This window comes from Apostichopus japonicus, chromosome 17 (assembly GCF_037975245.1).
Source record: "Apostichopus japonicus isolate 1M-3 chromosome 17, ASM3797524v1, whole genome shotgun sequence".
Lineage (NCBI taxonomy): Eukaryota > Metazoa > Echinodermata > Holothuroidea > Aspidochirotida > Stichopodidae > Apostichopus > Apostichopus japonicus.
In genome coordinates, this window is record NC_092577.1 from 23,397,289 (window position 1) to 23,420,665 (window position 23,377).

Sequence of the window (23,377 nt, forward strand, 5' to 3'; positions counted from 1 at the left end):
ACTCAAAACTTTGAACCGATAAATCGGTTCAAAATGAACTGAGACTGTTCATTTTGAACCGATTTATCGGTTCAAAGTTTTGAACCGGCAAATGGTTCAAAATTTTGAACCGGTAAACCGGTTCAAAATGAACAGAGTCGGTTCAGTGCCCATTTGATCCTTTGTCCGGTTCAAATTTGAGCCGTTTCGGTTCATTTTTGAACCGGTTGTTTTTAGAGTGTACGGTCATTGATAAACAATGCTCTAAAGAAATGTGAGTTCTTTTTACGGAAATAAAACACGATTAAGTAGTTGTTTTGTCTTTTTTAACAACCTTAGATAGACAGAAGTTTATGACTCAGAGAAGTTAAGTATTTGAACTTCTTTACAGATTTAATCAAACTTGGGCCAAATGAGTAGATAATTCCCTTTTCGCGGTAAAGTTTTCCACACCAATACCTTTGGGAGCAGCCCACCACTATCGGTTTATCCTCACAATTTGCTAACTCTTTGCTTTGTACCTTACACTTCTGTTATCGTCTACTTCTTGAGCGTTTATCTTTAGCTCTGTTGTAACCAGCTCATGCAGAAACACCTATTTATGGTATTTTGTCTTATTCGTTGTTTCGAATGGCAACCGATTTTCCTTGCCGCGACACGTTAGTAAGTTCTTGGAAAATTGTTTTGCCATATGCAATGACCCAATTAGCACTCCCCCCCCCCAATCTAAAATGGTATTATCTAAAATGGTATTAAATCATACCTGAACAGCAATTTCGTATTATATCTTGAACGTAGCACAGCTGCATGTTCGACTAGACCACTGCTGACATGTGTACATTTATAAGTAACAATCGGTACAAAGGTCAACTAACTCGTGTAGGTTTGCTCAGCGGTCTTTCGGCTCAGAGTGGCGAGCCGCGTTACTTAACACTTTGCACTGAGAATTTGTGTAGAAATCATGAAACATTGAGGAATGTAGAAAAGAAAGTTGTTCGAACTGAAGTCTGACAAGCGTTTCTGTCATAGGAGTTTGACTTCAGTTCGAACAACTTTCTTTTCTACATTCCTCAATGTTTCATGATTTCTACACAAATTCTCAGTGCTTGTCAGTCTGGGCATACTAACATACAAAAAATGTGGAATCAAATAAATTGTTCAAAACATTTCCCGCGAGGCTGATCACAAAAGCCAACATAACAGAGCTCTTCCCGTGCTGGGCTGTCCGTGTGACACGTATATACCTTGTAGTGTGAAAACAGGGAGTTGTTGTGAACTCCCTGGTGGGACATTGCCTTGTTTGTAGGATGGGAATGCATCATTACCGTACTTGAAGTGAGACGCCCAATTTTAAAATCATGGCCAAGGCTCTACCTCTGCCTTATTAGTAATCAGTGGTACATATGGGGTGTCCATGATTTCTGGTCAAAGGTCATCTAGGGGGTCATTTCTATCCCAAACAGACATATTGAATTGAATAGTTAGGTCTATGACTTTAAATGTATGTCTGTGTACTGTCCAGCTGCATACCAGTAATACCAAATTATTTTTAACCATCAGACTGTACTGCCCTCCATTAATTAGTACCTGATTATGATTTATTCTGTTCATTTCAGATATAAGTGCCAATAACAATCGTGGATTGAGTGTGGAAGTACAGTACTGTTTCGTGGACTAGTATTATCTGGCATACCCTTCTGCAGGTAGGCACTATAGGGTACTCATGTGAAAATGGCATATTCTTGCTTCCTTTGCCATGTTATTATAACTGGGGCTGCTTCACAATTGCTACAACATTTACATTCTGCACATGCCTTGTATGATGGGAAAGGTCTGCTTCTTCATTGTGATCAGGGTGGTTGCCCTGCCACATTTAGCACATTCAATTCCTTCCGAAAACATTTAGTCCGGTGACATCAACAGCAAGGAATGGGTTACCCAAATCAGCCTCAGAATGCAGTATTTGTTAATGTTGAAAATGATTGTCCTTTCGATGTTGCCGAGCCAGGGCAAGACAATTTTGAAATTGATCAAGAAGAAATTAATGATTACAACAATACATTTCTGGAGAAGATGAAAATGCAAGCTGCCATGTTCATTGGCACCATGCTTTCTGATAGAAATATGACTCATGCATCCATTCAGAGAGTAGTGAATGCTGTCACAGATTTAACATCGAATACATTAACACTCTTGAAAACCAGGATGCAGTCAGTGCTTACAGGATTTGATGTTGATTTATCGACTCCACAGTGTGAAAGGCTTTTTTCATTGTTTGAGGCAGTTGAGAATCCCTGTCTTGGGCTGGAAACCCTCTACAAGCAGGAGAAATATTTTGAAGAAGACTTCAGGATTCTTAAACCAAAAACAGTTGCCCTTGGAATTAGGTATGATACAATAACTGATAGTGATATAGAAGGACACATTTCAGTACGTTTCTGTCATAAAAACATTGGAAATGGTTTTAGAACAGCCGCTTGTAAGAGGATTTTGTGAGATGGGGCATGTTTCAAAAGATGTGATTCTTAGAGACTATTGTGATGGTAAGCAGTTTCAAAAACACTTTCTATTAATGGTTGATGCTAAAGCATTACAGCTGTGCCTTTACTTTGATGAAGTGGAGGTCGTCAATCCACTTGGGTCAAGGAGGGGCGTCCACAAGCTTGGGGTTTTGTATTTCACTCTGAAGAACCTTCCACCAGAATACAATTCAGCGCTTGATAACATCCATTTGGTAGCAGTATTCACTTGTATAGACCTAAAGAAATATGGCTTCTCCAACATACTGGCACCCTTCATGGAGGAACTGAAGCTCTTAGAGTCAGATCATGGTGTTGAATTTCAAACAAAGAGGGGTTTTCTTTCGAAGCGTGGAACAATAGTCCAAGTTACTGGTGATAACTTAGGACAACATGCAATTTGTGGATTTGTAGAAAGTTTTTCTGCAAATTACCCATGTCGTTTTGCCTTTGTTCTAAACAGGAAATACAGTATATGTTCTCTGAAAGTGGTTTTCAGTTACGTACAGTGGAAAAATATAAACAACACTTGCAGATGGTACTTGAAAATCCCCTCATGGTTTCTCGCACAGGTGTAAAAATGCCATCACCACTAAATGAATCTCGGTACTTCCATGTGACAGCCAACCTTAGCGCTGATATCATGCATGACATATTACGAGTTTCACCTATGGAAGTGAAGCTTCTACTAAGTCAATTGATACTCCAGGAACATTTATTTGAACTTGGTGTACTGAACATGAGACTCTCAAATTATGACTACGGGTTTGTTGATAAAGGAAACAAACCATCAGAAATCACACTGGCTACACTGAAGAGCTTAGATCATGGACTGAAACAGAAGGCATCTCAGATGTGGTGTCTGACTAGAGTATTGCCTGGTTTGGTAGGAGATTTGATACCAGTAGACCATAAACATTGGCATGTTTACTTACTGCTGAGACAAATAATGGATATATAATCTTTGCAAAGTGCATTACTGAAGGAATGTGTCATCAGTTGTCATATCCTATAGAAGAGCACCACCAACTAATGCGCAAGTGCTATCCAAATGTCATTCTAACCCCAAAACATCACTTCATGGTGCACTACCCCCGTCTGCTCTTGGAGTCAGGGCCATTAGTTAATACATGGTCTATGAGATTTGAAGCCAAACACTTGTTTGCAAAGAGATTAGCTAATGTAGTGTGCTCTTTTAAAGACATTTGTTTCACAGTAGCATCCAGGCATCAGGTGGATCATTGCATTAGGTGGCGAGCAGGAAGCTGTATTCATGCTGAACTAGAAACTGGCAACAGACACCTGAAAGCAACTGAGGTTTCCAGCATTAATGACTATCATGTCCTCCTGTAGAAAGTGCCTGGTTTGTCACTGCACGATGAAGTTTACACTATACAACTGTAACAACATCTGGAACATGCTACCGGAAGTCCATGTTTGTTGTAATTGACACTGACAAAACATCGCAGGATCCAGTATTTGGACAAATTGAAGACATAATTTTGATTGGGGAAAATGTGTTCCTACATGGGGTAGTGTGGTGTGCTCAGTTTTTTTGTCGTCATCATTATGCTTTTAAAGTTGAAAGTACTGGCACCCCTTTCTTTTGCAACCTTACAGAACTTAAGAGATGTTTCTCCTCTACATAAGACCAAAAGTGCCACTGATCAAGATTTTGCAACATTTGCAAGAAATTTATTATCAGAGAACATACTGCATGAGGCATCTAAAACATCAATTTTTTTTAGTTCAGAACCGTACAGCGATTCTGTGAAAACTGGGGGCGAATTGCCCGTCGCCCCGCTTAAATCCGACCCTGGAACCGTAGTTCATATTTTTCATACATTTTCTCAAATTCAGAATGGAGGTGAAAAGGATTTGTGTTACACATGGAGAGAAAACAAAACTTGTGTAAATGACACATTGGAAATCATCAGAAAGACGTTTTCAATACATGGAGACTTAAAGCTTCTAGCCAAATATGATGGCATTACCAAGTTTGTTGATATCGATCCAGATGATGAAGATGATGTTTATGTCTTCGAACAAAGTACAGAGCTCCTAGTTCATACCATCAGTCAGGAGAATTCTTCATCCAGCAGCGGCTCGGCTGACACCAGGGCTCATTTTTAGATGAAGATGGATGTTCCCCCCCCCCCCACCAAGCAAGCGCTCGTGTAGGGTGAGTGCATATTTTCATCTTTCAAGTTTACAATATGAAAAACACTGGAATCAACTCTGCATAGTTGTCATGTAAACCTTCATATTTGTGAGGAGTGCACATGTACACAATTTGCTCATATTCAACAAGATGTCTGATGTTTGTTTGTTATTCATGCTATGTATATACTAGTGTATACCGTCCATTGTAAAGGCCATCCCCAGCTTTTTGGTTATTGACTCATTGCTGAAGAAGCATTTTCTTATATTGATTCAAACTTGTCATAGACACCTGGCAACCAATTCTTAGTTATAATTGGGAGAAATTGACAGTTTAGATTGGATTGATTGCTAATTGTTTTCTTTTATAGTTTTACTAGTTTTGGGGCAGTCCACTTCACAAAAATATCATGGGTAGCTTGCATTCTGTTCCTGGGACTGCCATTTACCAGTATTTCATGCATGAGTCAATTGGAAAAACTTGTAAAAAATACAAGTTATTGTTATAATTTGTATTTTATTTTTGGTAAATTAGATTATTGATATCAAGAATCTACTGAAAGAAAACTACAAAGGGTCATCCATCCTTGCAGAGTACCAGAAGAACAACACTCTAACCCCACAGTCCAGAAGGATTCTTGTAAACTTAGTAACAGCTGGTTTGGTGAAAGTGTGTGAAACCCCTTAGTAAGTCTTCATCAATTTGACTACAATTCACTGCTGGAATGTATTTTAACAAAATGTTGCAACAGTGCTGATCATGAGTGCCTGATATACAGCCAGTCTTCATATCTCATGTCGGTCTGCAGTGGGAACCACAAAACCTTACAGGTATTCTTCATGTATTATCAGCCCATACCATGTAAGCACATATAGTGTAATGATGTGCTACATATCTGGCTGTCTTTCTGGTGTCAACATTAAACTTGTTCAAATTGATCACCAAATGAATGGGCACCAGTGGTCAATATGGGATGTTGAGCAATTTGAGGTTTAAGCCAGACACCCAAGTGGTTATTTTGGTCTAATAGGGGTAAATTGTAATGATCTAGGGAAACTTCTATAAATATAACCAATAGCTACAACATAGTTGATGCTCTTGTTTCTGAATTTACAGCTATCCAACTGCAAAGGAGAAAACAGAGTGTGCAAAGGCGATTATAGAGAGATTTCCATCTTTGAAGAACAGGTATTCCAAGCATGGTTATGTAAGTACTATTGTCATGATTCAAGTTTAATATATGTAACACTTATCAATACCTTACTGAAGACAAAAGGAATCTATAGATGGAATCTTGGTTGTGTGTAAGCATTGGTTAAACTTGAGCTCATATTTGGTGGAAGTGTCACAACTTGCTTCATTTGTGATCATCAGTTCTTCTGGCATATGGCAAACCTTTTAGCAGGTGAGCCATGCACCAGGACTTCTCCACATATAATTTGTGTTTGGGTGGGGTATACACCAGGGATGACTTTATCTCTTGGCTTGCACAGGTTATAGTGGGTACCATGCTGAGTCCTGGTCCCTTGCTCAGGGTGGCCTAGTGTTTGGAGTTGGAAGGTGGGTGCCACAAAGTACCCCCTGGCATGTTTAAGTACAGCTATATGTCCTTGGTATTTCAGTAACAGAAGATGTTTTCACTGAAATACATAGCATATTTCATCAGAACGTTCATTAGAGAACTCAAGCACTCTAAGAGGAAACTGGTGTGTTAATTCAATATTGAATAATAAACACAAGAAAGCTTTTCAGATGATTTCAAGATAATGGCAGCATCTGCTATATCACTTAGCAGTATCTCACTTTTCCTGTTGAATGTTTCCTATTTTTTACAGAATTTACTCTGTGCAGGAAGGCATATTGAAATGATCCAAAGTAATTGTGACTTCATTCATACTTAGTAAAGATTCCTAAATCCTATTGGTCCATTCAGGTCAGCTGACCGTGGTTAATCCTGTGAGTAACGCACGGTAAAATTACCGGCGGATGAATACAATTGTTACCATGTTTTGTCGTCTGCTTTGATGAGCTATCGAAATACATTAACGTTACTGCATGCTGTTAGGGCTGAAACGTCTAACATGTCCAAACTGTTTTCCAAATGTTCTTTCCAAAGTCCTGTCAATGTTTACTTCCAAAATTCATAGTTATATCCGTATTAAAACACCAAACAGTTGTGGATGCTGTCCGTAATTAAATGTTCGCAAGGCCGTTATGTTGCTCATAGTGTTATAAATTTAAAGTTAAACGACCGCAGTGCCAAGCACTGTGTAGTGTGTACGTTCAAGTGAGTGTACGTACGTAGGTACGTTACGTACCGTACGTGTTCAATACAAGGCCTACTATGTTATCGTATGACTGTATGCCATACGTACATGTTTGTCCCTAGAATGGTTGCTATGGGAACCAGAAGCTGTAGGGTATTGATATGATGAAGCCAACTAGTAATTGTTTGTAGTTCCTTGTTATTGAGACCTTTCAAAAAGAGTTTTATGGCCGCAATATTGCCAAACATTAGTTAAAATGTTATTATGGTTCATCTTTTATGAATGACAGCCTTTCAAAGACGTTTCCTTTATAATTATTCACTATCGTTCAGTATTACTTTATAATTGCACATGTACATTGTTATGCTGGTATTCAACTTACGGGGCATCACTTTAATAAATCTTTGGTTATATGTAACCAAAAATGTATTGTTTTATGATTTTTCCCCCACACAAATGGTAGTGTATGAATGAACGGGGTTAATCAACGGTCTATCGTGCGTTACTCACATGACTCCGGGTGTTAATGCTATCGCTGGATGCACTCGGGCTCCGCCCTCGTGCATCGCTTGCATTATCCCCCGATCGTGCATTAATCCTGTGAGTAACGCACGCTAGACCGTTGATTAACCCCTTATTAATAACATCAACTATCACCAGCAGCATTTGCATTAAAGTGTCGAAAACCCAGAGATAGTACACTAATTTCAGCAGATATAACATATTAAGATTCCAATTTTTCATAGGAACACTTCTTCTGTGCAGAGGGAAAACAGACCGGCTTCAGCCAGGATCGGCTGAAAAACATCAGAAGACACATTCCAGAAGAGTCAAAGAAACGACCATTCTCATAAGGCTCAACATTTCCAAGCTGCCTTGCATCTTCGAAGTCACAAAAGTCCAGTGAGTGCAGTGACCCTACACCAAGTTCAGAAGAAGAAGCTGACCATTTTGGTCTCCTTCTGCAGGAGGGCGACATCTGACCTCCAAAAAGACATCACAGTTGCAATGAAGAAGACTTATGGGAATCGCATGCTATGGATAACCAATGAAAGCCCCACCCTTGCTGAGATACTTCAAAAGTACCCCCGCTACATAGATGTAGAAGGCTTGGTAAGCTTATAAGATGTACTTGAAGAAATAGGTTTGGGAGGAAGCAGTCACAGTGCAAAAAACAAAACTGGTTTCATGCTGGTTAAACATGCACATCAGTTCATGATTGTTGGTGTGTTCTGAACACTCACAAAGAGAGTGTTGTGGTAAGTACATGTTTAGGATGGCTTTTTATGGGATCACAGTTTGTTAAATAGGCACACTGCTACAGTAAGTGCCCCATATACTAGACTGGAGCTCTCTTTCAAATCTATACTCCTGTGAATGTACTACAGTGGCAAGAGATCCCTGATTCCATCCCATGTTGGTTCTTGAGTCTTCAAAAGCTGTACTGCAGTTGGCTGGTTTTGTATGTTGTGGATTGTGGATGTAGCTTTGGTTGGCCAGGCCTATTATTGGGTTAGTTGTTTGTTGAATTTGGAACCTACACCAGTTCTTTTTTTGGAAGAGGCTATAAGCTGGTGTGTGACATCATTGGTAAAGATTTACAACTCCCATGGCTGCAAATTAGGAGCTTGACCAAGCCCCATTATTGTTGTGTGGATTATTTTTCCCAGGTCAATCAAGATTTGCAGATGAAATTTGGAGATGAGGTGTCACGGCAGCTCCTGATGAAATGGGACAGCTCAATCGCTCCTGTCATACTGAAGCTCGCCGAGCAAACAAGCACAACGGCCATAAGAGAACTATTCATGGAGTTCAATGAAAATAAAGACTCCTCCAGCTATGGTAATTTATTTTGCATTCACTATCTATAAAAGCCCTGGGCATTTATTTGGATACCACATTCGGTGTTAGTGTGGCATAGTGGCAGGCGTGAGAGATCCTGGGGTTCGATCCCACTATACCCGTTTTGTTAAAAGCTGTTGTACAGTTTTGATGGTTTTTTATCCTTTCCTGTGATGTGGGGATCGGAACAACTGTTATTGTTTTTATTTTTTTACTATTTGCCATCTGGTTAGGATTTTACACTGCTGCATTGCCATGGTGATAGCCAGGTTGCTATCTCCCATTCCCTTCCACCCTCTGAGGAAAGTAATTAAAAGTCTGGAGAACATTAATTGTGGGAGCAAGATGAGAATGTAAGTTGCACCCCTGCTGCAATTGTTCCAACCAGCATTTATCTGTCTATTCACCTCACTCCTTACCCTTGATTGCTCTCAACAGTGCTCCCAGGTCACCATAGAAATGCTCGTGCCTACCCACATTACCTCCTGCACACCCACAAACACTGTCTTCTTTCTACGGCTCGTTCCTTAATCTTACGGGCCCTTAAATCAGTCACTTACAATTAGATAATCTGGTATCTTTCCTGCACAATAAATCTGTACACCATCAGGAAACATTGCCATGGAACAGTCTATTTGTTTACTTGTTGGTGTATTTGATGCATAATAATACTCTCATATTGGCTGTTTTATTAATTTCCAGATTGCCTTGGGATGTATGCCTTACTGATTTGTGTGTTCATGCTCTTACCCATGCCAGGAGCAAAGGAATGCGCAAACAGTCGCTGAACATGCTCATCGACTTCAGGCCAGTAAGTTTTATCTTCATATATTGTTTTCTTTCTGGCTGTAGCAGGAATCCATGTTGCCTCAGTTGTGTCACATTTATTTCATCATTTAGTATACATTTTACTTGTTGGCAAAGGTAAAGTCATGCAGCACCAGTATCTCAAGTGCAGTTGATTCGGCAATTGTGTGTGACTAAAATTCTCGATAACATTCAAGACCATATCTTCAAGACTTGATCAGAATATGACGCTAGTCGGAGACCACCAGAGATCAAACTACTGAAAATTGAGTAGCAGGGCCTGCATGGATCAATGCCACTCTTTGCAGTAGTTATTAATGTGATATTGAAGACCAGAGTTCTGTTATTAAATTTAATGCTGCGAAGCACTCTGTGAGATACAGCATTTATTATGAACATGACAAACCATTCTACAGTTGCATTTCCTGCATGGTCATTAAATGGCATTATTTGAAAAGAGCTGCTGCATTATTGCTCGGGTAAAAAAAGGCACTGAACTGTCAATGAGTGAAGTGAATCATGTGTCGTATTCCTACATTGTAAGAATAATTCATTGTTCGGAAAATAGAATGGATGTTGAGTTAATTTCAAGCGGTGTGTTGATATTGAATGAACTTGGAGAAACTGTCATGTCCTATCAGGATGGTGTTGATAATGTGTGGCAGATCAGTGAACAAGCACAGTGAAGTGCTAATCTGCTTTGTATATCTACTGTGTAAAAATAATGTAACTAGTTTTAATTACTTGTGATAAAAAACAACCCTGCAAAGTGATGTCAGGGGAGCATATTTATCTATATTGAAGTGCCCAGTAGCTTCAAATCAGAAACTAAATGTTGCTGTTTTTCTCCTAGATCGGGACAGTACTGGAGAAATACCTGACCCAAGACAGGCCGAACAGGCAACCATATCTCCTCTGTTTGGGCACAAGGAGTGCCCCTACCCAGTTCTTCATCATTGGAGATCGGCAAGCAATAAAATGCGAAGATAATATCGTTGCCGCTGTTGACAAGTTGTTTAAACTCCATTTTGTTTTTAATTTGCAGTATGCTGCCGAGCTAAAGTTGTTTTACAACTTCATTGAAACATTTGTTTTCAAGTTATCACCTCTGGGCCAACTACCCAACAAACTAGTGGAGATAGTTGCTGCCATAGAGTCCTGTTCATCTTCTTAAAACCGTCGTCTTCTTATACCACTATAGGTGCCTTAGTTACACCAGTGGATTATTTTAAGCTCAAACAGTTGTATATCTTTTCAGCCAATTCTGTTTGCAATATATAGGTGACCCAGCAAGAAGTTGAATGTGATAATGACATTTTTGCTGTTGTTAAAAGTTATGTTTTGTTGTCATATTTTGTTGTTATGTTTTGTTGTCATCTTTGAGGCAAGTGCATTTGAAGTTCTTTGGGTAGCTGCTGCACTAAATGCAATGTTACCACAAACACCTTTCATTTTTGTTTGAATTTTGACCCAATTTTTTCATTTGTGATCCCTATAAAATAGATGCAGTGGGTCTTAATTCATGTGGATGGCAACCAGACACTGCACATGTTTATGAAGCTCCCCCCTCCCACCACACTTTTTGCATCAAGGTTTTCAGTAGAGTAGGTTGTGTTATTATTAATATACTAGTATTTTATTTAGTAGAGAGATTTTTTAAACGGACAAAAAAAAACAAGTCACAGGTTTTGCCCTCTAAATCATATACATGTTCCCCAAGAAAATAATCGGATTTCAATTTAATTTCTATCAAGATGTACCAATCAAGATGTATCAAAACCTGCAACTGAACACACTTATGATTCACTTATGAAAATAATTTCTACCTTAAGGACCATGAATGCTTTCCCAAAATTTAGAGATTGGTTTCCATGGAAAGTGTGAGTGTTCATATTGCTCTGTATGTAGTTGTGTGTAAAAACCTGTATACCCCCCCCCCCCCAAATTGACCAGAAGGACAGGTTTATGTCTAAATATCTCACTTTTCATGGAATTTTCATTACATGAGAATTTTTTTTTTCCACAAAAACATCCACATCATGTTCATTCCGATTTCCATCAGATTTTTTTTCCAATACCAAAGAGTGGTATGTTGTCAAAATTTCAAAATTACATGTTTTGGGGTTATATTTCCATATTTGTGGGTAGATGGAGGATAAAATTTGGAATGAAGACTTTTGTTTGTTGCATTTACATTCACTGCAGTGAATTTAAGAAATTTTTTCAAGCAAGAATTTTGCTCTTCTTAAGCAGTGAGGCAAGTTACCAATAAAGTTTGTTGATAAATATGAATAGTGTGTTTTTGTAACTGATTCCTTAGGAACAGCTTTCACTATGACTGTGGAACATATGCTCCTAGTTAGTTATAAGTGAGAACATAGAGCTCAGGTCAAGCCCTCCTGCCAATAAGAGATGACTAAAAGGGAGTATTTCTATCGATTTAAATATTGCAGACCATATACTTATGATGCAATCATGCTTGTTCTACCTTACTCTTAGTTGGACCACATTTATACCTGGTACCTAACCATATGGGCATTCTAAGGTCCAGTCTTGGTATGTGTGTTTTTCACTGAGCAGGGGAAGGGGGGGGAGTAGTGGGTGTTCTTCCTACACATTTTGAGTAAGCTTTGAGGTTTAAAAGTGCCAATTTGAGACTCCTTGATTCAGATTCCTACAGTGCCAAAGGAAGTGTTATTTGAACACTCTAATATGCTGGGTGGTTAACACCTAAGTGTTATATTTAGGGGATAGGGGTTCGCAATTTCACCTGCAAGTGTCAATTGAACATCAGTAAGGTGTTGGCTATATTCAACACGCACAAAGTGTTAGAATAGCCAGACATGTGGTGTTACTTCAGCACTCCCATAAACTCAGTAATAAACACCTTTGAAGTGCTAAATTTAGGGGACTGGGTGACAATGACACCTGCAAGTGTTGATAAATTTAACACCAGCGAGGTGTTACATTTTCAACACTCGGAAAGTGTAAACTTAGCAAGGAGGGTGTTGTCCCTGTACGAGCTAGGCTGAAGTGTTTGATATGACACTTATCGATTACATTTTAACACTCCATTTTTTGGAGTGTACGTACTACAGATACCCTGTCTCCCTCCCAAAGGTGAAATTTACTGGAAGAAAACATACAACGACATTTCTCTTCAGAAATTGTGGAAAAGTGTTTCTGGTGACATAAAAGATAATGACGATGCTGACTTACATTTAAAGATTTTGCATAACATCTTATTTACAAAGGAAAAATTATATAAATTTAAACTGATTAATTCACCACTGTGTACCCTCTGTAGCAACGACATCGAAAGCATTGAACACCTGTTTATTAATTGCAGCAAGATTAAGAACTTCTGGGAGTTATTAATTCAGAAAGTAGATAATATCCTCCATCTAGATTCTTGGAAAGAATGCACCTTATTAGGCACCCCTCTTCATAAAAAGAACAAGCAGACTATGTTATTGGACTTTTTATTCAATATCCATGAAAAGGTTATTTGCTCCAGTAGAGCATGCCTTCTTAACGAGGAAACATACGTGCACAACATATCAATCCCTATGTCACGAACGACTTTATTCATTGTACGTGTATTCAGTATATGCTGGTCAGGGTGATAAGTAGGTCACTCGTCGTGACTGACAACTTGTGCGTTTTTTCTGGAAGCTACGAGAAATGATGGCGCTATTCGGTATTAGCGAGTACAAATTTCCAGAACATACGGGAAGTTATTTTTAGCAGGTGACCGGATATCGTCGACCAATGAACGTTGAACTATCAGTCGTATCTTCGAGACATGGATGATTCTCGGTGTTTTTCCGTCAGGATTCCTGGAAAAGAACTTTCGGGAGATTAAACCCGGCTATATATAAGAAGAGATATTTTCGATGATGAGGAGTTCAGAGTTTTCCGATGTATTGTGAAAAGAAATTCATCTGAGATAAAAGATAAATCGAGGGGACGGACGGAGGAACCGGTGGACTGTTTGTTTATAAGATTGGTGCGTCGTTTAACCGGGACAGGCGTGACTTCGGCAGAGTTTTCGGAGTTCACCCAGGAGGAAGCCATCCTTGGGATACAAACGTTGAGTCGAATTGGACCAGCGGGGAACGGTTTTACTCCTGACCAAGTCACGGGATACCAGCCTACGAGGGAGAATCCCGACATCGTTGTTGGTGACGCAAGGAGGTCAGAACAGCTACGAAAGGAACCGAGAGCCGGCACGCGCCGCGTAAGATAAGTTAAGTAATCTTTTAAAAATTTAACGGCCGTATAATATTGTAAAATCTGTCTGTAATATTCCAAATGTCTAGTACCAATAATCCTTGTACAAATCAGTAGAGATCGTATCATTGTAAATATATCGTTTTTGTTAACTTTCACAAACCTCTCAGTAGTCTTTTGGTCCTTTGAGTTTACTTCCCTGAATCTATGTAAAATTTTATTTTTATCGGCCTTGAAGGCCAAAGGGAAAAACCCGGGGTCGCAACAGAGGGGGCGCTAGAGGGTGCCATTTTGTATTATCCCACGGAAGTTGTGACACCCTATGATCTTCCACAACACTGTTCGAAAGAAAATTCGAACTTTATTTTATTTTAGGAAGAATATGGACCTCACCACATTCTGGCAACTCTTTGTCCAGGCCAATACACTTGTTATTTGAGAGTACGATTTTGATAATGCGTGTACATACAATTATATTATTGATAATTAGTATTTTAAATGAAGATTCTATCCTTCTTGTCATTGCTTGAGCCATAAAAGGCAAAGTAAAATTGCATAATTATTATTGCCTATTTCAATTTTAAGGAATCTGTATTCAAATACAATGTCTGTACATAATTTCCATGTGTTTTATTACGGTGAACCAGTGGGGCCATCGTTGAAATAAAGTGGAAAAAACCGCTTCTCGTCCGATCACCGACGTCAAGCAACGTATAGCGCAGTCAGTACTTGGATGGGTGAGCGCCTGGGAATGCTGGGTGCCGTAGGCTTTTATTTTCATAATTGATAAAACTATGTTGCCCCGACGATGAGAAATGACAATAGCCTACATGTACCTCTTCTAATGTCTACGGCCATATCGCGTTCACTATACCGGTTCTCGTCCGATCACCGACGTCAAGCAAGGTAGAGCGCAGTCAGTACTTGTATGGGAGACCACCTGGGGAAGGCTCATGACCCCCGCAAGTACTAATCCCCTTTACCGATCACCGCGCAGGAATGTGCGAATTTGCCAAAAAATTAGATTCGTAATAGCGCCATCATTCGGCGCAGCGATAAAATAGAGCCCCAACATCCTTTGTATTTCTGCAGTTTTATTATAATCATGAGATTATTCTTCTCTCTAAAACTTGCTAAAAATATGTTTCAAGAACGTTGCATTTCCAAGATTGAAATTCAGCTAGTAGACAATCATATTAAACCCTGGAGGTCATAAAGTAACCTTCAATCCTTTAGCCTTGCACACATAGGTGCCCGCTGCCTCCTTTGTTGATGTAGCCAGCATTTATGAAATTGCAATAACATTCATGTGAGGATTTGACTTTTCACCACATTTATGAAATATATACAAAATCAGACCAACTTTAAATAATTAGCAGACAAGACAGACAGATTGAGGGACAGAAAGAATGATATGCTTAGGTATAGTATTATAGTAGCTCTCTGACATAGCCAATAGAGCTAAACACGACTCAAGAACATGTTGCTGACTGTGCAAAGTGGAATTTATTGTACCTCTTGGCAAGCTCATAGTATGTACTACATTTACAATTTTTTATACTGTGACAATGGGCAAGTTTTTTCACTGCAGCCCAGGAACCATAAATGGTTACATGTATGTTGTATGGTATACAACTATGTCAGGACATGAGGAAGAGCCCATTTTATTTGCCTTTTCTCCTCTGCAGTTCTTCGTCTACGACTCTTTTAAAATGTGCAAAGTCATTGAAAACGCCTCCAAATCCCGGGGTTGTGGACTTTCTACTTCTTGGGCAAAATGTGAAAATTTTTGGGTTGCTGGCAGCACATTTTTCTTTCGAAGGTGTGTAGCGCTTTTTTAGCCCACCACACTGTGCTATCTTACACGCAGAACATGGCTTTCTTGATTTGTTTGGCATCACTGGTTTTGGAGTATGGGATTGTGATGGTTTCGCTTTATATGTAAATGCTACTTGGCTGGTTGAAGGTTGTAGCAGCACAGATGGTGCCTGGGGTTATGAAGGTACAACCAATAGTATAGGAGCTATGAACCTGATGGCATAACCTGTGCAGAGGTTGGTCGAGGTTGCAGTTGTCGCAAAGTTGAAGCCGACGCGATTGCACCAGTAGATGATGAAGCAACATGTTCGGTTTCCTCAACATGAAAATCCAATCTCCTTTTTTCATGTCGCCTCTTTCCAGTAATGAGGTCAACCGACGGGTACTGAACTTCAGGTGTGTCTAGAGGTGGAAGCGATGAAGGGAGGGAGGGGGCATCAGGCATAGTTTCGTCTGAGAAGACCCGTTTGTGTGGCCGTCAAGTTGCACTCTTGGCTTCCTTTGAAAGCATGTTTGTGACAGACTTGGCATTGATGTTGGGCAGAGGTATCTCAAGATTTGACAAAAGTGGATCACCCCTTAGCCTGTCCACAATTCTTTTGTAATGGCCTATCACCATGCTAGCCGTCTTCGTGGGTGAGGAGTAGTGACGGGCAGAAGGTCTGTTCTTTAACATTTTGATTAATATGTACAGGAGACGGGACTCTTCTGTTATTTGAGACGCCTGCGCGTACCTCATTTGCGCCAATTTTGTTTTCTGAGCAACACTGCTCTGTGGGTTTTCTGGACCTAGACATCTCCCAAACAAGGTGTACCCCCATTTAGACTGGTACCGATTTGTCATGTTCGTGAAGCGAACTAGCAGCTGTGTTGCAATCTTCCTCTCAGAGAAGGAGGCACAATGTGTCTGTTACTGTCATTAGCTAGCTGCAGTAGCAACAGGGCCAGTCGCTCTACTTCCTGAAACCCGGGGAGATGAAGATGGCGGGGAGACATGCGCACATCCTGTAAAGCAGGACTCTCTTCCTCTTCAACTTGCCTTGATGCACTCAGCACAGAATGCTCTATACTGAATGAATCAATAGGATCCCCTTGGTCTTCCTCAGAGGCCAGGTCTCAAACCCCTTCATCTTCACACTCTTCTAAGTCACTCTGCTGGTCCTGATGAGGCTCAAGAAGCTCCTGAGACACTTCTTCATCAACTGCAATATAAAATATATATATATACATCATCTTTTTATATGCAAGCACTAATCCGACTAAGCTTTAGCACACATCTCAACAACGCCTGTTACAATCAATTGTCCTACTGAGCTGCCAATCCCCATGACAGTCCCTCTTCAATGAGAGAAATGCTTATTTTCCCACTTGTAACTTTACCTGCTGCCCTTAACGTTTACATGATTGTATACGGTCACCTCCTAGTTTGCCACATCCTCATGATATATTGAATTTACTGTACCTTTCTGAATGTAGTAGTCTCTGGATCTAAAATCTGTTGACTGGTAGTAGGCATACTCCACCCCCAGCAGCTCTTCAGGGCCTTCATCATGCCTCCAAGGATTGGGCATGGGTGCAGCGAAGTTTGCTTCAAAGAGGTGCTCCTTCCTAAATAGGACTTCCGACTGCTGGTTTAAACGCTGGATTTGGCGGGGATCCAGACATGTTGTCTTACGTCCTTGGCCACCAGCTACCTTCAGTGTCTCCATTCTTGTGATCCATTGAACTGCAAAGTTGATTAGGTACACCTGCAAATAACAAACTACTAATGAATTAAATGAATAAATGAGTGTATAGGGTCATTCAAAGAAGTTGGGTACAAATAGGTGGTTTGACTGACTTTGAACATGCTGCTGAATTTCAAATAAAAAAGTAGGTGTAATGAAAGCCATGAATTAAAGGCATTAATTTCATTTTTAAACTTACCACACAGTATGGGACTAGTTGATGTGATGGAGGTTCGCTAAAGGTTTGTCAAGTTATGTCACAACAAGTGTTCCAGAACTTTATCTGATTTGGGAAACAAATTGTCAAGTATGTCACACATAATTTGAGCAATGCTACTGCATAAATTGCTTAATCTAACAATAGCTAGATTCACATGTCTGGCATTGACTGACAGTAATCTAGAATGCTACAAAGGTTTTTTCTTACCTGGAAAGGCATAATGCCACACCTCTGTGATGGGACTGCATCCACCATGTGAGCATGTAGGCCCTCCAACGAGTTGCTTCCTCTCCGACACCTGTACTTGTTCAATTGGATGCCATTTAGAGTCACCACTCTAGTAGTGACGTAGAGTGAAATGTTAGGTGGGTCCTGAAAATAAAAAGAATGAATTAATTAATTAATAAATGATTTCTTATTATTTGTGATATTTTAATATTTTTTATTAGATTAGCTCAGTCAGTAGAACTGCCCCTCCCCTTCACCCTCTGGGAGGGAGGGGCATGTTGATCAAATCATAACAGATTGACCTCTGGCAACCTTTGGTCTCTCCTTTTGGTGCAACTTTCACCAACAACTGATGACTGTTTTGTACCTTTAAACAATGAGCTCACCTGCATACAACTAAGATGTTTACTGGCCGTCGCCCATTGAGCATCAACTGCTTCTGTGGACTTGAACAAAGGTATGCCATCAATATCCAGGCCAGCTGGTCCCTTGAACTCCTGCAAAATGGCCTCTATGGCACATGCACTCTCCTGCAAAATAATAAATGTTGAAATAAAAAAAAGCCTTAAAGATAAAGATAATTCAGATCAAGACTCACTGGTCTAATTCTAATGACAATGTAAACAAATGTAAAGAAAAGAAAAGACTGCCACTTTAGATTCCTGATGTCATTTACGATGTCAGTATCAATTGCATATCAGGTGACACTGCCCTCCTTCAGCTTTGTTTATCCATCCACAATAAAAGCAGCTTACCTCTACCCCTCGGGTTATGCGTCGAACATACGACTTCAGCTGGTGTGGCTTGACAAAAGGCAGCATCTGTTCATCTGAGTAGTGGGAATAAATCTCATTGCCATTACGAATTGCCCGGACCAGCAGCAGCATGTCCTCTTTATTGTAGGCTAGGATGGCCCCGGCGAGTGCAGACATAAACATACCATACTTGGAGTGTGTTTGTTTAATCACTACTGTGTCCCATCGATGGAGCCAGTGTCTGATATCTAGGCGCACCACCATTCCCTCGTCTGTCCAGTCTTGAATAAGGATTCCAGCCACGAAGTCCCACCAACTCTAGAACAGAAAAAAAATGACAGACCATTCAGAACATTTCTTTATCCAGGGCAATTTAATTTCTGTACATATTTTAATTAACCAACATTTTATCTTATTCTAAAATGTCTTTGTGGACTGACATACAACCTGAATAAAATATATCAGGACGATGTAGAATGCCATGAGTGTAATAACTGAATTTCCAGTCTGCGGGGACACTGTAGACTGGGTTGCATTAGGTTTTATGGTGGTTTGAGTTGTAATAAAATTTCGAAATGACAGGTTAAATTACAGAAATTATGAATCATTAACATCTGCCTGCATTATCAAGAAATTTACCGATTTCTGTCGGTCAATATTGTGAACTTATCGTGATCACAGATGTGTTCATCAGCGACACTACTGTACAATGCATGTACTTGAGATACGATACCCATGTTTGTTTATTGACAAAGCACATGCCTTGAAGATGTAATTTGTCACCTCTAATGACACCCCAAAATAGCTCCTGGTGAAACATACCCAAATGCAACAGCTGATATAGCAGCAGATGATCCATCACCACACACCAATGCTACAGAGCACCTATTTCAGATACGATGACCAAGCATGTTGTACGGCACATGTGAAGACGGGAACATCTCTCCCCTTTAGTCACCACTTACGACAACCCCATGTAGCACGCAGTGTGACATCCAATGCAACAGCTGGTATGGCAGTAGCCAAACATGCCTAATGACACAATATGTGTGAATGGGCGCATCACAGTCAGGAGTTTCATTCCACGAAGGTATTTTACCCACCTACATACAGCAGTTGTTGTCTGCGTAAAGAATCTTCGGGGCAGGAGCATTAGCCCGCTTGAAACGTGCCACCAGTCCACTTGCCATTCTTTCGTAGCTTCCTTCTGATTGAGATGCAACCCACTACCGTCGTCAGGAACTGACCCCACTCATTCAGAACGCTTGTCACATACTGCATGGTACCCTGGCCATCACCGCGTATTTTCTTTAGGATCTGTAAAAAATAACATTAAGAGAGTTAATATTTCAAGCAATGTGGGAGATGTTGAATGGGGAAGGGTGAGACCCCCCCCCCCAACTGCTAATGGAAATGCACCATCAACATCCTCCTGACATGAAGGAGAGAAGAGAAAAATTAAAAGCTAAAGGAAGAGAGATAACAGAGTTAAATCCAGTTTGTTGATATGTAATTTCTGAAGATCGTTTAAAGGGGAGGCAAGGAAAGTTGAAGGCCTGTTTGTTCCAGATTCATGCTGTGCGAGGAAACAATGAGTTAGCAGACGAGTGACAACTATAGCAATGAAGTGCAACAAAAAACACCTAAGCAGTTTAAAATTGACAACATAATCTGCCTTGGCAGGAAAAAGGCGATCAATGATTATATACGCTAAAAACTAAGATGTTGTAATTATTGCTTGCCTCTTTATAGGCGAGTTTCAGTCCAGCAAGGCCTTTTAATGCAATTCTTACATAAAACTGTTGCTTTCTTTATCTGTACCAGTGCCGGATTGGTGTCACTATTGCAAATTCGCACAAATTCAGTTATATGGTCAGACATCACAGAAAGCACTTGTGCAGCACACATGGATGGGACTAAGCAATAGCTACATTTAAGCATATAAACACTGAATGGAGTTTTGTGGCTTAGTAGCTTATGCATATATGTGATAATTATACTCCATCGGTATGAACCGTTTACCTTGTCCACAAAAGAAGATAAGCAGAGCTGGAACCAACCCACTACCATAATGGAATTTTTGGTTGACAAACCGTTAAGCACATACGTTAAAAAGAAGTTACCTGTTTAGTCCCATCAATGCACAGGATTTCTCCAGTGACACTGAGAATGGAGGCTCTGTAGTCCGGCATCCTCTCCATCTCCATGACCAAATGGGCCCGGCGCAGCACTCTGGCAGAGGGTACGGGAGACTGAGGGAGTGGTGGAGTGTAGCTGCCTGGAGGTTTCAAATTGGACAAGATCCCTTGCTGAGAAAGCATACGCCCAACTTGAGAAGGAGATGTTGGCTGTGGTACATGGGTGCGAACGCTTTCATCAGTATGTATATGGCAAGCAAGTTCAAATAGAGTCAGATCATAAGCCATTAGAATCCATAGTGCGGAAACCACTTGCTTTAGTACCACCGAGACTACAAAGATTATTACTAAGATTACAGAAGTATGATGTAGTAATTAAGTATAGGCCAGGTAAAGAGCTCTTAATTGCTGATACTTTGTCCATGGCACACCTAAATCAAACAGGTGATGACAAATTATGTGAAGAAACTGAGGCATTTGTGCATATGTTAACAGCAAATTTGCCTATGACAGATCAAAAGTTGCTTGAGTTTCAAAATGCTGCAAAAGAAGATGTTTGTTTGCAAAATCTACTCAAACTAGTTCAAGGTGGGTGGCCTGAGAATAGGTCAGAAGTCATAGCTAATATAAGGATTTATTGGGAATATCAGGGAGAACTGCATAAGGGGTGAACGACTTATCGTTCCACAATCTCTGAGAAAAGAAATGCTCTAAAAAATCCATGAAGGGCATTTGGGGGTAATAAAATGGAAATGTAGGGCAAGGGAGATCTGTCAAACATACCAAAACTCTAACCAAAAGGAACCGCTAAGATCGCATGAAATTCCATTGCGGCCATGGCAAAAGGTTGGCATGGATTTGTTTCACTTTAATACCCAGAGTACTTCCTAATAGTTGACTATTTTTCCAGGTATGTGGAGGTTTGCATGCTAAAAAATAGTACAACTACTTCTTCAGTCATTGTGCATATTAAGTCAGTTTTTGCAAGACATGGAGTTCCGGACGAGGTCATGTCCGACAATGGTCCTCAATTCCATTGCAAGGAGTTTACTGAATTTGCGAAACAGTGGGGTTTCATGCATACCACATCTAGTCCACTCTTCCCACAGTCGAACGGCTTGGCCGAAAGATCGATACAAACAGTCAAGAGGTTGCACAAGAAAGCTTTTGCCGAAGGGAGGGATCCTTACCATAGTCTTTTGATATTGCGTACAACACCAGTACAGCCCAGCTCAGCTGTTAATGGGCAGGCGACTAAAAAGTAATTTGCCAATCACACATCAATTACTTAAGCCCAAGGTGATCCCTAAAGTAAGAGAGAAAATGCTGGAAAATCAAGCTAGTCAGAGAAAGTACTATCATCGAGGGACAAAGCCTTTGTCATATCTTTCTGTAGGAGACAGCATTAGATATCAAACGCAAAATGGCAGATGGGAACCTGATGTTGTCATTGAGAAAGCTATCACACCAAGGTCATATGTTATTCGTAACAAACATGGTAGTATCTTTAGGCGAAACAGGAGATTTCTACAGAAATCTAAAATTCCTTGCAGAGTGCAGGAGGACGTAGAGTTTGATTTTAAGCCAACAGATTTGCCAGGAATTAGGGAGACAGGTAACAATGCACACAATGGTCTGCATACCAGGAGTGGTAGAATTGTTAGGCATAGAAGAAGTTTAAACTGTTCAACTTATCGTTAAGACAGAATAGAAACGAAAGAGTAAAGAAAGAGTAAATAGTAAAAACTTTTAGTTGCTTGAAAGTACAAGTTCATTTTTATTAAACTTGATATTAAATCATTAACATGTTTGTATTGCATGACTTGAAGGGACATAAAATTTTAAGTTAAATGTCTGTTTTGTAATGGTAAGTAATTATGTCAAATCATCTTAAAGCGGAGGGGATGTCATGTATTCAGAATACTTGTATGTAGTTGCTATTATGACATACCGCCCTCTATTCTGTTAATTGTATAAATGTGTTGAATAAACGAGTTGATCACAAGATGGCTACCTGACTACATCAAACATATTAAATACTAAATGCAGGTCGAAAACGCGGAAATGTTTTTTACTATGGCGAAACTAGATGATTTGTCAAGAGAGGGTGACAAAATATTTTAGGTGCATTTCAGCTGTAATGCGCCAAGATGAGTTGGAGGTACACTGTTTTATTTCAATAAATGCCGGTCGAAAACGCGGAAATGCTTTTTTCCAATTGCGAAAGTAGAGGATTTTGTCCAGGGAGGGTTAAGAGCTTTCGGCGCATTTCAGTCAATATGCGCCAGGAAGGTGAGGAGTTGTAGGGTGTTTATTTACTAAATGGAGGTCGAAAACGCGGAAATGTTTTTCAACAAAGGCGGAACTAGAGGAGTTTGCTTTAGGTACGGAGAAGAAGTGTTTTTGGTCGCCCAATTTCAGCCAATATACGCCCGGAATGTCGAAAATGTTAGACAATGGTGAAACTAGAGGATTTGTGGTGGTTATTCCAGACATTAATCAAATAAAATGTGACGTAAGTTATTAATATCACACTTTAAGTCAATTTCGTCATGGCGTAAGTCTCAGTTCTTAAGGTAATATTGAGTAGAGCTTGATAAGTACTTCATACCCGACGAATCTAAGTGTTTTCTACATAACGATATCTCAAATAAGTAACTACAAGAAAGACAATACACAAACA

At 40.0% G+C, this 23,377-nt stretch overlaps 3 protein-coding genes across 7 annotated transcripts; 1 reads left to right on the forward strand and 2 right to left on the reverse strand.

Moving 5' to 3' along the window:
• Nucleotides 1-4,372: 4,372 nt before the first annotated feature.
• LOC139984879 (uncharacterized) lies at nucleotides 4,373-11,831 on the forward strand. 5 transcript variants are annotated; one of them, XR_011799218.1, is made up of 7 exons: nucleotides 4,373-4,680; nucleotides 5,194-5,345; nucleotides 5,776-5,866; nucleotides 7,673-8,185; nucleotides 8,597-8,768; nucleotides 9,471-9,579; nucleotides 10,429-11,831. XR_011799218.1 is itself a non-coding variant. In XM_071998996.1 (7 exons), the coding sequence occupies exons 4-6, from the start codon at nucleotides 7,935-7,937 to the stop codon at nucleotides 9,554-9,556; spliced, it is 363 nt and encodes a 120-aa protein (XP_071855097.1). In that variant the 5' UTR covers nucleotides 4,373-4,680; nucleotides 5,194-5,345; nucleotides 5,776-5,866; nucleotides 7,673-7,934; the 3' UTR covers nucleotides 9,557-9,579; nucleotides 10,429-11,831. The 5 variants fall into 5 exon arrangements, 3 of the variants coding, with proteins under 3 accessions (XP_071855097.1, XP_071855095.1, XP_071855096.1); XM_071998996.1 differs by having other exon boundaries at nucleotides 7,673-8,039; XR_011799217.1 differs by having other exon boundaries at nucleotides 7,673-8,768.
• Nucleotides 11,832-16,742: 4,911 nt separating this feature from the next.
• LOC139954730 (uncharacterized) lies at nucleotides 16,743-20,047 on the reverse strand. Its single transcript, XM_071954648.1, has 6 exons — nucleotides 19,660-20,047; nucleotides 18,557-18,874; nucleotides 18,188-18,331; nucleotides 17,781-17,945; nucleotides 17,089-17,374; nucleotides 16,743-16,828 (listed from the first exon to the last, which is right to left on the reverse strand). Exons 2-6 carry the CDS (start codon nucleotides 18,818-18,820, stop codon nucleotides 16,743-16,745), a joined length of 945 nt encoding a protein of 314 aa, XP_071810749.1. The 5' UTR covers nucleotides 18,821-18,874; nucleotides 19,660-20,047.
• Nucleotides 19,709-21,269, reverse strand: LOC139955003 (uncharacterized). The gene is made up of 2 exons (XM_071955100.1): nucleotides 20,680-21,269; nucleotides 19,709-19,873 (listed from the first exon to the last, which is right to left on the reverse strand). Exons 1-2 carry the CDS (start codon nucleotides 20,980-20,982, stop codon nucleotides 19,709-19,711), a joined length of 468 nt encoding a protein of 155 aa, XP_071811201.1. The 5' UTR covers nucleotides 20,983-21,269.
• Nucleotides 21,270-23,377: the final 2,108 nt, after the last annotated feature.